The sequence below is a fragment of the Colias croceus genome, chromosome 22, assembly GCF_905220415.1.
Source record: "Colias croceus chromosome 22, ilColCroc2.1".
NCBI lineage: Eukaryota > Metazoa > Arthropoda > Insecta > Lepidoptera > Pieridae > Colias > Colias croceus.
Window position 1 is genome coordinate 5,795,981 of NC_059558.1, and position 15,192 is coordinate 5,811,172.

At 34.3% G+C, this 15,192-nt stretch overlaps 1 protein-coding gene across 6 annotated transcripts in view; it reads left to right on the plus strand.

Annotated features, from left to right (window-relative positions):
- The window catches only part of LOC123701891 (anillin), a 58,915-nt gene that overhangs the window by 14,403 nt on the left and 29,320 nt on the right, over positions 1-15,192 (plus strand). For 5 of the 6 annotated variants that reach the window (XM_045649488.1, XM_045649490.1, XM_045649489.1 and 2 more), the window contains 2 exons: positions 404-962; positions 14,287-14,540. In XM_045649488.1, the coding sequence (XP_045505444.1) occupies positions 404-962; positions 14,287-14,540 (813 nt within the window). The remainder of the gene's footprint in view (positions 1-403; positions 963-14,286; positions 14,541-15,192) is intronic. The other variant, XM_045649492.1, reaches the window with a different exon arrangement.

Genomic DNA, 15,192 nt, shown 5'->3' on the forward strand with positions numbered 1-15,192 from the left:
GTTGTGCCGTCATTATCAAAAGCGCATCTCACGTAGTCATCAGTCAGTCAAATGTTGCTCATTAGCATTTCCTTGTGCATATGAAATTGCAAAACTGGCATATGCGACGAAATTGTTATCGCTGAAGCCGGTTTCCGCACGTGCGTCAGCTACATCCATTAACCAGTCGTGAGTTTAACGCCACACGCGATTGACGACTCACGATACTTTGCTCCATAATAAATAAATACGATCCATTGTTAATACTTCCACATTTACCCTTACGCAACCCATGATGCAACTCCGTCTCGCTCCCTAACCGGGTTACAGTTAAACTTGGCATTTGTTTGTACCATTTCGCGTCGTATCGATACGCACGCACGTGCTCTCAAGTCGCCCAAACGCCGCCACTGTCCAATCGTAGGAAGGAGACGGGTACCGGCGCGTCTCTGCCACCCAATCGCGGCTTGTGTACGACTTCGCCGCGAAGTTACCCGAACGCACCCGACAGGCGCCGGCGAGTGCATCGACAACCCCCAGTGCAACTCCAGCCCTCAACATGGCGACTATGGTGGCCGCGCCGCCGTCCGTCACGAAAAAACCGTCGATCAAAAAATATAAGGCGCCCACGCCGCCGGTCAGCGAGGAGAACTGTGACAGTGATAAAGACAAAGAGAACAATGTGGTGGAACGCGAAGAGAACGACAACACGGATTGTATACAAACAAAGCGAGACGACAAGCCGGCTAGCCCAGCTGTGAAGAGATTAGCGCCCAAATTAAACGGCAATGTTGACAGGAGTTCTGTGCTTTCAAAGGCGGCGATGTTCGAAGCCGGCAGTCCGCGGGCGAAGGAGAAAGACCCGGCCGAAATGACGTTACGTGAACGCAAAGCGCTGTTCGAGAAAAATAAAGGGACAATAATAGTACCGAAGGCACCCTTCGGACTTGCGCCCTCAATAAAAACACTGCACGGCGACAAAGGTAAGTCCCAGTTATTTATATTGTGGTGCTAACGGTGTACACTATTCACACACACATAAATGTTCGTAACGTAAACAGATAACCTATTGTATTTTACACACAGTTATTACCGTGGGTTTTATTTTATTCATTTAATAAACAGTAATCTGCGGTTACCATTTTTCTTAATAATAATTATTTAAAGTTGACATAATTAATTAAACAGATATAATTCTTAAAAGGTTTTGCAATTATTTTTTTATGATTAATCCTCTAAACATGGACTAAAAGGTAAACTTGGTCAATGACATATTCTGCGTAAGTACTTGTTAGTTAAGGAAAAACACATTACAACTATTCCATTACATCATGGTGTAAAAAGTTACATTGAATCTAATAGTTATTGAATGTCTAATGAGGTTCGATTTAATCACGCAGAGGCTGTGTTGTTTTCATTGACACATCTAGCGAATGATAAGACACCATATACGGTGTAAGGCACAGATAATACGAGTATTATAATGCCTTATTATTTTTACAATGGGTTAAATGTATCTTCTTCGCTATTATAATATGCTGCTAAACCCGGCTGTGCCAGGATAATATCCTAGATGTTACTCGGTAAAGAGGTAAACTATCTGATGGTAGGAAAAAATAAAATCGGCCAAGTACCTTCTGAGCTAAATCGGATTACAAACGAACAACAAATCTTTCCTCTTTATGGTGTTAGGTCAGATTATACCAAAGATTATAGGATTTATCGTATAAGAGATTTTGTATTGGAACTATGTCCTTAGAATAATAGAATTGTTCTTTTTGGAGACGACCTTTTGAACTTTTAAAGGTTGATAACCTATATTCTAGCGGTATAACCTACTTTTTAGGCGGGAAATGGGCGAGTCGAGTCAATAATATGAAAACGAAGTTGCTATGTATTTATAAATATTTCCACGAACGAAATAAACGTATACAATGAAAATATTTCTTAGTTGTATATACTTCGTTAGGAAATTATTGTTATTTATTGTTATTAATTCGTTAGTATAGAAAAGCACCTTGATAAGTTATTTTAGACCGTTTCTAATTTTAGGCATTTCAATTATTACCTAGTCATTATCTTTACATTTTATATCAAAATATTTCAATACACCTTTAAAACAATATCTATCACTTATCATTAAATTGTAATCAGCCGTTTTGTTATGTTTTAGTTAACATACGGTATTCAGAGAAAAAAAATGTTTGCTACAATATTTGGTGTTGTGAAATCCATTTCTACAAAACTTTATGATGAAATAAATATTCGTATTGTAATACGCATTGAACGTATACAAAGTATTTTAAATTATTATCCCTTTTGAATTAAAACAAAAATAATCTCTAAGCATTTGTTCTAAGAGGTAGCGCGCACGAGCAACTTTGTCTCCGCAACTATTTTGAAAGTGCGCGCACGTAGCGACGCAACTCCCCATACAAATTGATTGGAAGGAACAAAAAAGTTGCGGAGACAAAGTTGCTCGTGCGCGCTGGCTCTAATACAACAGTTGAAACTTCTAAGAGCCAGCGCGCACGAGCAACTTTTGTCTCCGCAACTATTTTGTCTCTCCCATCAATTGTATGGGGAGTTGCGTCGCTACGTGCGCGCACTTTCATACTAGCCCATGGGTGGGAGAGACAAAATAGTTGCGGAGACAAAGTTGCTCGTGCGCGCTGGCTCTAATACCATTTCAAATGGGTAATCTCTTTTGAAAGTCCCAGTCGTAATCTGTTATGATGTAATAATAATCTTGATGTTTGTGTCAATCTCATTTCCTTGAAACTGTCGATTTGGTTTTTCTATATGAGTTTTTTTATTATTTTTAATGTCCAGAAGTTTGTAAGTTACTTTTGAGGAGCAAGGAAATGCGGAATTGATTTTGAAAACGAAAGTACAGTACATATAGCAGTTTTTCTGTGAAATTTTTAGGATAATAACTTAGCTACGTGTTATAGAGTAGGACAGAGGGAACTGCATATTTTGTTGATTTAAAATATTACACAGCATCATATATTATTGCTAACAACCATTTTGTTCATTCGTTAAATATTAAAGCATCCGTAGGTATGTTATTGATTTTATCTTTATTATTACAATGCTTCTCTGACGTCATCACCATATAAACTGTGTGATGATTTTAAAGCTATCATTATGGGCACTTTATATTACTACCTTTTTTGTTACTCTCGTTCTTTATCATCTTTATTGGTACTGGCTGTTTACGATTTCATTGCAATTAAAGGTTAGAACAGATAAGCAAAGAACCAATTATCTATAACAAGAAGAAATGCTTTAATACATTTTGTTTGATGTTCTTAATCTTTTTTATTAGAAAGCTTAGGAAAGCTTTCTGTATAACGTTAGTTTTATTGGTTCTTAGTAAAGTAAACGGAAGGATCAGTTAGCCGTTTGAAGTATTTTCTGTTTATTTGTTTACAAGATTAAAATGTGTGCCAATATTGTTTTATTAAAGTGCTATGGAAGCAGATGTGTAGTCAATTTCACTGAAATTATTTCATGTTTCGATATGAATAGTTTTCTTGTGAATGTCGTCTATAAATTAATGTACAATTTTAAAAGGTACTATTCAAAATGTTCGTTTCAATTTTTGATAGTTTGTGTACATTATAATAGAAATAATAATTAGATAAGAGCATTATTTATCTAAGCAGGTACTTGAATAAATTCGGGGCGTGAACTTTATGATGACTCGACGTATTTTTATTCTACTGTATCTATTTTTTTAATTTAACAGCTTTCAAAAGTCATATAACAATAGAGAATGTCGTCATTATTTGTGGCCTTTATGCTACCTTATAGAGCACGTAAGATCCTTTGTTTAGTCTCGTAGTAAAACCGTAATAAATTATAGTATTGTCATCTGTCTATATTTAGACGATATATTTTGTAGTATGTTACGGTACGATAGAGTAAACAGGTTAATTAGCATATAGCGTACTAGATTTCCTCCCGCGGCTTCACCCGTGTTTTCAAAGAAAAACCCGCATAGTTACCTTTTTTTGTGGAATTTTCGGGATATAAAGAAACCTATGTCTTTTTCTGGGTCTTCAGCTACCTACATACCAAATTTCATTGTAATCAGTTCAGTAGTATTTACGTGAAAGAATATCAAACATTCATCCTCACAAACTTTCGCATTCATAATGTTAGTGGGATTTTGTCCTTAGAATGTTTCCCCACATTTAGACGTTGACCGTGACATTGACTGGGTTTTGCGGTTATTTATACTTCAGAACTAAAATTATAAAGGGTCAAGATTGTTGTTTTTTTTGTTTTTGTGTACGGTAAAATGGCTGGACGGTTTTGATGAATAGGCTGCTCGTTTATGCGAAAAAAGCTTCAAGCTAGTAAATTTGTGTGGATAACGGTTGTCGCGAAATGTGAAGAAAAGTCGTGAACGAAACCTGGTGTTTATTATGTAATGGTTCAGTTCACTAGGAACTTGGGGGAATGCAAACTGCATAACAAAGTTTAATCGCAGACAGGTGATACGAATTGCATGGAATAAAATAGACTTATAATATTTTTGCTTGTTTCTAGAATTACAGGATAGGAAATTGTAACGACTTTTATGACAAGGAATACCAATAATGGACTAATACGTTATACATAACATTGTAAAAGGTCTAAAAGAGTGATATGTAGGAAATGATATATATCGATGTAGGTTGTGTAACTTCCCAAGAATAAAAAATATTAATGCAAGTAGTGGCAAGAACTTTCTCGCTTTTCCCTTATTAGCATTAGAGTTAAGGTTCATTTTGTAAGGGTGATTGTTGTTTATTTTATTTTATTTTATTTATTTAGGTTATCCAACATCAGTCACAACAATAATTAGAGCTAGGGTACATAATATAACAAAAAAAAGACAATTGTGACAAACATTTACAGGATAACACAACATGATTAATGAGTCAAGTCACTATGTGGTATAATAATTGTTTATTTTGACTTACAGATATTATAGGTTGTGTTTAATACTAATGAATGAATGAAAGCTTTTATTGCAAGAAAAATTACTAGCAATAATTTAATAGCTTAACTAGGTTAGGTATCTTCTGGGTATCTTGCTACTACTAATGAAAGCACTCGTTGATTTTTAACTTCGTGTACAAAATTTCGTACTAAATGCCGGTCACGTAGAAGTGACGTTGCAGATTCGTGTTCTTCGAATTTTTTATCAGTCGATCTTTAATTAAATAAAGACGGACAGGTCGTTGGCCGGAAGGATCTCAGTATATTAATTTAACTATGTAATGTGTTTATTACTTTATATTTAGCGATTTGTACCGTTAGTTTTTAGGTTTCGTGTACTTGTGTTGGGTTGAATTGTTCTCATGAATAAGTAGGTATGAACAATTGGGGCTTATCTGTTTGCGGTTGTAGTATAATATAATAATTAATTGTTTTAAGTTTCATTCAAAAATATCTTTCGGTAAGTCAGTTGTATTATAGGCTTATAGCCTATAGGTAGCTGTATATTATTTAAGTCGGGAAATATAAAAACCATCAAATAATACAGTCATATTTTTCACATTATTGAAGGTAGAATAAAAATAGACTAGCAAAAGGAAAAAAAATATTATCTGTAAACTATGTCACGTTATTTACTTAACACTACACAAAATAAATAGGTTCTAAAGAATAAAATACATTGACACATCCTTATACGGAGTTGTTAAAAAGCCTTCGGAGTTCGGTCCCACTTTCTCTTTTGTGCTCTCGCTATAACAGTTTCCAGGAATATATTATATTGTTTGGAAGTGCAAATATTTGTTAAGAGGCTCGAGTTTCCTTGTGGGGAACCTTTGGTTAAAGGCATACATTGGGAAGAGTTCCCGAGTCTATAAGTCATCTTTTATGAAGTAGGGAACGCTTTGGAATCATTGTATTGATCGATTTGATTGAGATCATTCAATGGCCGTTGTGCTCTAAGTAATTAGGTTAAAAATTCAGACTTTTAATGTACATGTTTTTTTTTCTTAGCTTACATTATATCCATTTGTTTGTTATAATGTTTATTAGCATTATTATTGTTTGTTAGTTTTTACCCGGGAACAAGAGGCAAAGCCTCGATTTTAATCTTTTTTAAATTTTCTTCATTATTATTCGTTTTATTTTTAACTAGCTGAACTCCGCGGTTTCACCCGCGTTGCTCCGCTCCTGTTGGTCTTAGCGAGATGATATAATTTATATTTATAGCCTTTATAGCCTATAGCCTTCTTCGATAAATGGGCTACTTAACACCGAAACAATTTTTCAAATCGATTAACCAGTAGTTCCTGAGATTAGCGCGTTCAAACAAACAAACTCTTCGGCTTTATAATATTAGTGTAGATTTTTAACATACTAAATTTGACCCAAATTTTACTTTCACGTTCGAAATTGTCTTCAAAACGTAAGCATGTTAATTACTCAAACAACAGACAAACAAATCTGGGTATATAGACCAATATTATAACAGTGAGTAACTGTAAATTTTTCAGTAACAATATGATTTGTGAAGTCGCTTCTACTACAGACATTAGTGGAAAAGTGTGAATAATCGTATATGTAAATATGACACGATTCTTTTGGTAACATGTGTCAAACATATTAGGAGCTGTGTACATAGTGTTAACTGGGTTACGAATGTTTGTTCTTTCTTTGTGTATGATTGATTTATGTTTGTTGTCTTGATTATTCAGAAATTATAGTATAATATGCTTTACAATTTTCTGATTAATCTAATCGGATATGCTTGCTAGTTAGGTACCATAATTTTTCCAAGACTTATGCGTGAAAAGGAAAAATAGGGAAAACGCAAATAGGGATTTTACGATACAATACGAAGCTAAAATGCCTTTGGATTTTGACCCAGTAATTCCTTATATTTCTTATCCACACTTTCACATTAAAAATAATACAAATACTATCAACAATTTTGTTTGTGATGTTGCTACTAACCTAACTACTCAATCGATTTTGAAAGCTTTCACCAGAAGAAAGCTACCTTATTCCTAAACTTCCTAATTCTTTCACTCAACCTAGGTGGAAGCCAGCCCATAGTTACTTATAAGTAACAATAGCTTCCGTTCGACCTTTTTCCCAGCAGAACAGGATAAAGTAGTCATTTGTAGGTACAACAGCTAATTTCACGGCAAGCCCTTAACCGTATCTGTCATGGTCCTTCTTCACAATGGGCACCGTTGGGCGAGTAGCGGCAATCACGATAGTGTAGACTGTAGACTGTAGAGGGCCTAAATGTCTATGATCGGCCGTCATTCATAATCGAGGTAATGGCAACAAACATCAACGATCGTTTGTTGGGCCAACGCTGTCGATTGTGAAGATGGCCCATCATGGTTTGCATAATGTTTCAACATGCTGCTATTGTGATTGCGTTTCGAAAACGTAACCCTTTGTGTCTGTTTGTTTTGTGGTAGTTTGTTTAATCATCTGTTATGTAGTTTGAATGATTGAGTTTAGGCTGTGACGTCATCAACGGTATCTCATGTACGTCTGCTTGGTGTTTTAGTGTGGTTGTCTGATTTTCATGGTTAGTAAGAAGAGATGATTTGTGTATTCTTTGTGAATAGTTGGGTAAGGTGCTAATCCACACATTATTTCTAATTAGGCATATGGTACATGATTCAGAATCGCTTTAGAAAGAAACTATTTTCATCACACATTATACTGGATCGAACTTGACCTTTTAATGCAAAAGTCACCATCTATAATTCTCATCACAATCTTCGATAATTAATTCCACCATTGGTATATTTTAATTGTCTTCATTTTAGTAGCCTTCATCAAGCCTTCACCCTCTTTTTATTTTAGCAAGATGTAGTCATTCGTTACCTCAAAAGGTAATAAATATAAAGTGTTTATAACGGTAGAACAATGTAATCTAGATTATTACCACAAATAGTTCCGGATATATCTTACAATCTCGTGTATTTATCTCCGTATTGTTTACTGAGAAACGTGTGTTACTACGCTGTAGAACATGTCTAGACTGGATGCCTAGGTCTTATATTATTCATTTGTTAGTATTTATAAAGATGATTTTGTTTGCAGATAAAGTATGGCTGGAATACGTAGTAGTTACGTATATCTGGACTAGATAAATGCTTATGTCTTACATATAGAGATGGTTTTGTTTATAGTTAAGTATGAATTGAATGCAAAGATACGCAAGACGTTTCTATCACTAGTTTGATCTGGGATAAACATAACTTGAGAAATATTTTCTATTATTTGTTTAATCCTTAGTTCGTGTTTCTTAAATTCAAATAAACGTTTTTTTGCAACGCTTCGACAATACAGGAAATTTCGCTTTGAACAATACAGAGGAAAAGATTGTAGCCCCAGTTTATATAAGACTAGATGAAAGAATTGAAATTAATTGCTAAGCAAACACAGTAGTACAGTACAGTACACCTGTTGCGACACAAAACATCTGTCACCATCAATTTCGGAGCAATTCCATTGAACCAACGTTTTCATACAAGCCTCATTTAACATAGCACGGTAATGACATATCGTAACCACGTCGTAACGTATAATTTTGTCCGTTAACCGTCATTAACCGTAACATAGGGATCACTTATTGTAGCAAAGACCCTTTGAAAGTTCTGCTTAATTGGAGTTGCGGTAAAAAGTGACGCAAGTATATTGAAATGTAGGTACCCACTTAAAAAATTGTCATTTGTGTCATCAAAACATGTATAAATAAAACATGTAAACATGTAACTTGACTTCGATCTTCTATATTTTGCTTTTTTTTTCTGGTTTAAAGGTTTTTTCAATGAGATAATGTTGCCCAAAGGCGCATCAAAAACAAAAAAAATACAATTTTTCTTCGTACTGCTATTACGTAAAAGGAATCTCTGAATGCATATATTTCTTCTTAAAGATCTTCTAACTATTATTTTACGAATTACTAGCACCTTATCCGATACCAGGGCTCACCCGGCATTTTATACATCTATACTAATATTATAAAGCTGAAGAGTTTGTTTGTTTGTTTGATTGTTTGTTTGTTTGTTTGTTTGTTTGAACGCACTAATCTCGGGAACTACTGGTTTGATTTGAAAAATTCTTTCGGTATTAGATAGCCCATTTATCGAGGAAGGTTATAGGCTATATTTCATCACGCTACGGGCAACAGGAGTGGAGCCACGGGGGTGAAACCGCGCGGAGCAGCTAGTATCTAATAAAAATATATCGCCCATGCACCTTACAAACAATGTAGATAATATATTATTTGCCTAATCGGGAAAGTAGGTAGCTTTGGAGTCGATACATAACAAAATTAAAATCAAATATTTGTAATCAATAGAATCCTGTTTATATATTTATAGATAAAGATTAATTGGTCTACATTTTAATAAGCTGCCAAATGCCAGGGTCTCGAATTTTAGAAAATAAGTGTAAAGGTTAGGTTTATGCATATGAATGTTTTATAAGAAATTTTTATACATATACATTATTTTTAAAACTAATAGCGATCGCTTCGATTCGCAGATATTTTGTAGAAAGTTTCAGTTTGTTATTAATTTTGGGAAAATTAATATTTTAAAGATGATCTTTTCAATTTAAATTTTAACCTATAACACATCCATGAACTATAATAAGGTTTTTAATGAAGACAATACAATCATTATATGTATTTTCATTGTTTTGTTCATTGTGTGTTAACTAGCGATTGTCACGTAATTATGAAAGTTGACGATAGTTTTTTATCCCTTCAATGTCAATATTTTACGATTAAAGTTTTCTTTTCTAAATGTTGGTAATACCGTGGTTCGCTAATTATTTTGAGTAGTTCCGTTTAGTAGTAGGATACTACTTACTAGGTTTTCTATATTATTAATTCAATCGTACGTACTTTTATTCAGCTTTTGTGATATTGTGTAGCCAAGTTTCTGACATTTATGCAAATTGCCTTAGCAAAAGTGCAATGCTTAGTAAAATATTAGGTAGGTACACATGTTTTAATAGGTAAACATTCTTTCCAGAACTGGATTAAAATGAACCACAAAATATAATTAAATATCATAATCATGGTATTAAATACTTATACCGTAAATTAATTTCGGACAGCAATCTATTATACTGCAATCGATGCAATAAATAGCCATTCAGAAGATCGTTGGAGCGTCACAGTCAACCTATTTATTTTTTGGTACTGTTAGTTTAGCAATGTAGGCGCGGTGGACCAATGGTGCGTAGAAATGACAATACCTTTTAATCTTGGTCAAAATTGGTCTTTATGGTCATAGAGGTGCTTACAATACTTGAATTGCAATATTTAAAGCTATTAAACAATGCATAATTTTCAGCCTATTTGATTGTACCTGCTTGGATATTACCACCCTTTAATATAATTCAAGAAAAAAAAACTATGTAAAAATTCATTTTCATAAATCGATAGAGATATAAAAGTAGTTTTTGGGAGCATAAGAGAAATAGATCAATGTCTACTTTAGGACCCCTATAGCCAATAATAATAAACAATAGAGAAGCCTTCTTTCCCCTGTTCCTGCCCAATGCCCATACACGAAGTCCACTATTGATATAAATGGTATAAGTTAAGTTTTTCGTCACGGCCCGTCTGGAACTCGTTCTACAGGTCGGGACAGTCCTTCCACGGTGTGGTAAACATGTCCTTTGAATGACGTAATTGCAGGCTGTAAGGTTTTATGATGTATCGCTTGTTTTGTTAATTATGATGGTTTGGTTCGGTATTCAGAAAATGTTGGCGTAGGGATTGTCAGTCGTAGTGTTGTTTAGGTTACACGAAATGTGTGATCTGTTATTTAGTTCTTGTCGAGTAAAGATGTCCTTTGAATAATGACGTTAGCAGGGCTCTTAAGTTTTAATTATGTATCGCTTTTTTGTTGATTATGACCGATTGGTTAGGTTGTGAAAATGTGAGCGAAGGGAGTAGCAGTTTCACTTTTCGACAGTTCGGATGCTAACAGATCCAAACGTATAGAGATATAGGTTTCCTACTAATTGCAATGAATTTTGGATTTAGATTTACCTTAGTTATTTGAGGTATGATTGAGTTCTTGTTTTCATAACGTATACGCACTTATGTGTGCAATAAGTAATTATTGAGTTTCTCCAGGGAAAAAAGGTCTATAAAAGCCATACATTACAGGATGTTATTGACCAGAAATACTTGAGCGTCCTCATAGGAATCCGGATATCCCGAGATATAGGAATAAAGAGAAATATTGTCAAACTATTATAAGATCTCGTGGCCAATTAAGATTATGATATCTTCATCAAGCACGATCAGTATCTAGTAACTCGGAAGCAAGTTGACGGATTGGGTCATTACCTCTCCGTTGAACGGCTGTCAATCTACGCCATACCGTCGTAACGTGCGCGCGCGCAGTCGCTCGCTAGTGTTGAGATGAAAATTTTATTGGATTTGATGTTGTTGTGATTGTTACGGTGCAGTGAAATTGTGGATTTTTTTGTGTAAGTTGTTTTTTGCTTGTGTAGGTATGGCCGTGTGGAGTGTGTTGTAGCTTGTAGACTTATGTGAAATTTTTATATACTTAAGTGAAAATTGCATAAAAACTATTACAACGTTATAAGGGTATATAAAGGGTCGATGTAGTATGTGTCTGTACGTAGGAAATACGATTGTATTGAATAGAGTGTATAAAATATACATCAATAGGGTTGGGACGAATAAATATTTTATTTTTACTTATAGTGTCATATATGTTATAAAAATAGCGATAATAATCTAACTACGCCTTATCTATAGCAATATAATTCATATTTATTACCCATAAAATTAAGTTTTCATTCATAAATTAAAGTTTTCAGGTGCGTACGTGAGGACGTTTAAATACGTTAATCATGTACGCGTTCAAAACTATAACTTTTAAAGTCCCGTACTATGACTAATACAACTTACATTTACGATAATTTCCCGTGCGAATTTATATTAGGTGATACAATTTACCTGTACCTACTTCTAGTTAAATTTATAAGGTAACTGTGCTCCGCGGTCTTACCCGCAGTGCTCCGCTCCTGTTGGTCTTAGCGAGATGATATATAGCCTATAGCCTTCCTCGATGAATGGGCTATCTGACACCGAAAGAATTTTTCAAATCGGACCAGTTGTTCCCGATATTAGAGCGTACAAACAAACAAACTCTTCAGCTTATAAGATTAGTATAGTTACAATTTACATGTAGTTTTAGTTAACAAATTGCCAATAAGTACAGTTTTGCTGATCGTTCTTTATTTCGTCATAAACACTTGAAGAAAACACGAACATTGTTCATTACTTGGAATCTCGTTTCCTTAATTGCAACATGATCGTTAATGATGTTGATTAGTTCTTTAAAATGGGTATTTATTAATTTGTTTTTAAAGAGATATGGTTTTGTACACATTTCTAGTTGTTCAAATGAGTCATACCTGGTGGATAAGGTACCCTCCTAGGAATCCCGATTACATATTGACCGCCTCCTTGGTACAGTGGTTGACGCGTGAGCGTAGAACCGAGGGGTCCTGGGTTCGATTCCCGGTGGAGACGAAGAAAAAAAAATGTCTCGGTCTGGCAGGTCTCAGAAGGCTGATCACCTACTTATCCCTAAAGAAAATCGATCAGTGAAACAGATGTATGCATCATGCATCTGCCCCTTACCCCACTACTGGGACACGGGACTTCACTTTTTATAGGAATCCCGTGTCCCAGCAGTAGGAACGTTATGTGCTGATGATGATGCATTTGTTAAACCCAACTTGTTAATGCTATTGACAAAAATAAGAGGAACGTATGGAATAAAATTTCATTACTCTGGATAGTCAGAAGAAAGAATAGGGATAAAATTTCTAAATTGATAATGAAACATAGCAGAAAGTTGCTTTATCTGGGGTCATTGGTAATGTGAGATCTATAAAATTACCATATTTCAAAAACAGTTTAATATCGGAAAGATTTCATTGGAAATTTTTTGCTTAAATTAACTATTAGTTATAATAACCGTGATTTGGAGAGTTTTCTTTAAGGCCTAATGTTTATTCTACGCAACTAGGTGAGTTACGATGCTATTGTGAAAATGGCAAGAAAAATCAAGAAAATTGGGAAATACATATATGTACCTTTATAGGCGTTTTGTCATTTTTCAATTTATGTAAATTTATGCGCTAATATATCCAACCAAACAAACCAACGTTTTCTTATAGATTTGTTTTGTGATACTGGCAAGCAAGCCTGTTGTTAAATTAACATATTATGATGTATAACATTTTATTCGAGAAAGGGTAAATGTCGTAAAAATACGTTCTAAAATCATCAGCTCAGCTCTATTGTTATTTTTATTGTATTTTTTTCCATCTACGTCTTAACTCTATAAAACGACTCTTTTGCAACCAAGTTTCCATGGCACGAAATTTCAATTGTCAACCGTTGTATTGAAGAAAAGCGTAAAACCGGCGCAAGCGCAACAAATGTGCAACCGAGGCTGACCAGTTGACCCGGACCGTTGACCCAGAATCACTATGATTTACTTATTAGTGCAATGCCATTTTAAATGGTCGCTAATCGATCTATAATTGCCGTAATTATGACTTGTTATTGGGATTGTTTATATGTTATTGAAGTGAAACTTCAAGGTCGCATCATGGATATACCGTCACGACAATATAGCGACGATTTTGATATATTTGATTTTTGTCAAAGAAGTTTCACTTCTGACATGTGTGCTCGGCCGACACGCTCTTTTTTATTTATATAAAAAATGTAGTTACCTCTGTAGTACCTGTATAGTTTCTCCGTTGCGAAATGTCTATGGAAAACTGTTAAAGTTGACAGATAGGTGTTATAAGCTTGATATAGGTATAGGTACCTACGGTGTGAAGAGGAGACGAATATGTAGGTGAATAGAAAATATAATGAGATGTTCAACTAGGCAGAACGATAAAAATAAATTGGAATAAAATAATTCGGCCTTCAATAATTCTGAAATTTTCATATAACATATTATTATTTGAACTAAAACCAGTCATCTAAAACATGTTCAATCTTTATTATAACATGGATAAATTATATGCGTATCAAGTTTTCATATTCATAATACACTTCACAAAAACAAGCATTCTATCTATACAACAGTACATAAAATCTTCACATATTAATATTTCCTATCCCTAAAAACATAAATATTCATAAGACAATAAAATTTTACACACAAACGCACTCACGCCGTTAGCGCCCCGACACGAATCCTGCGCATTGACCTTTCGCACTAAACTTTTTGCAATTTCCAGACAAGCCGAAACCCATCCAACAAAAGACGCCCACAAAGAGCACGGAAAGTTCTAGAAGAAATTCGAATTCCAATTCCAAAGACAGTCTTTCTGAAGACAATATCAGTCAGAGTTCCTTTGGAGGAGGCATAAAGGGGAAGCTGGCTGCGCTATTCAATAAGGAGCAAACGATAAGCGAGACAACAATAGCGAATAAGTTCAAGCAGGAAAGGGAGAAGGAGATGGAGATGCTGCAGAACAGATTCCATTATAAGGTGAGGATCTTTTTAATATATACCGTTATGTTATTGTAATAAGGGCTATAATTAAACTTTTCCTATTTTTTTGAGTTAGATATATTATTATCGCGGATCTTACATCTAATTAAAAAAATAGCTTATTCTTTTTTTTAACTGGGGTTGTAATAAGCACGATTTTATGCGTAATCCAACAGAGATATCTTAGATTCGATCTGCAATAGAATAATAAAGGATTTGGCAAGGCATACAAATCTGATGGTCTACTTTCTAGTAAACAAAGTCGATCAGACGTGAAATGTATCGAATTCTTTGAATGAACCCTAAAGCGGAAACGGATAAATCCACGATCAATAGACCAATAAACAATAGCACCGATTTGGTCTATTGTTCTTAGGACTGTGTAAATCTTAGTAACTAGGTAAATTATAGGTATTTTAAATAAACTCAAACATCTATTTTTTCAACTCGATCATTTTAGGAGCCCATTTAAATTGTCATTATCAATAATTAAATTTTATTTTATCGAAATTTTAATGAAATTTAATATTGAATTTCATCAAAATATCCTTTAATATTTTTTTCATAAATCTCGAAACTTTCTAAATTATATTTGCAAATGAGTTCCAACGTTTTCTAATTAACTGCCATCCTCTATTTTGACATGTCG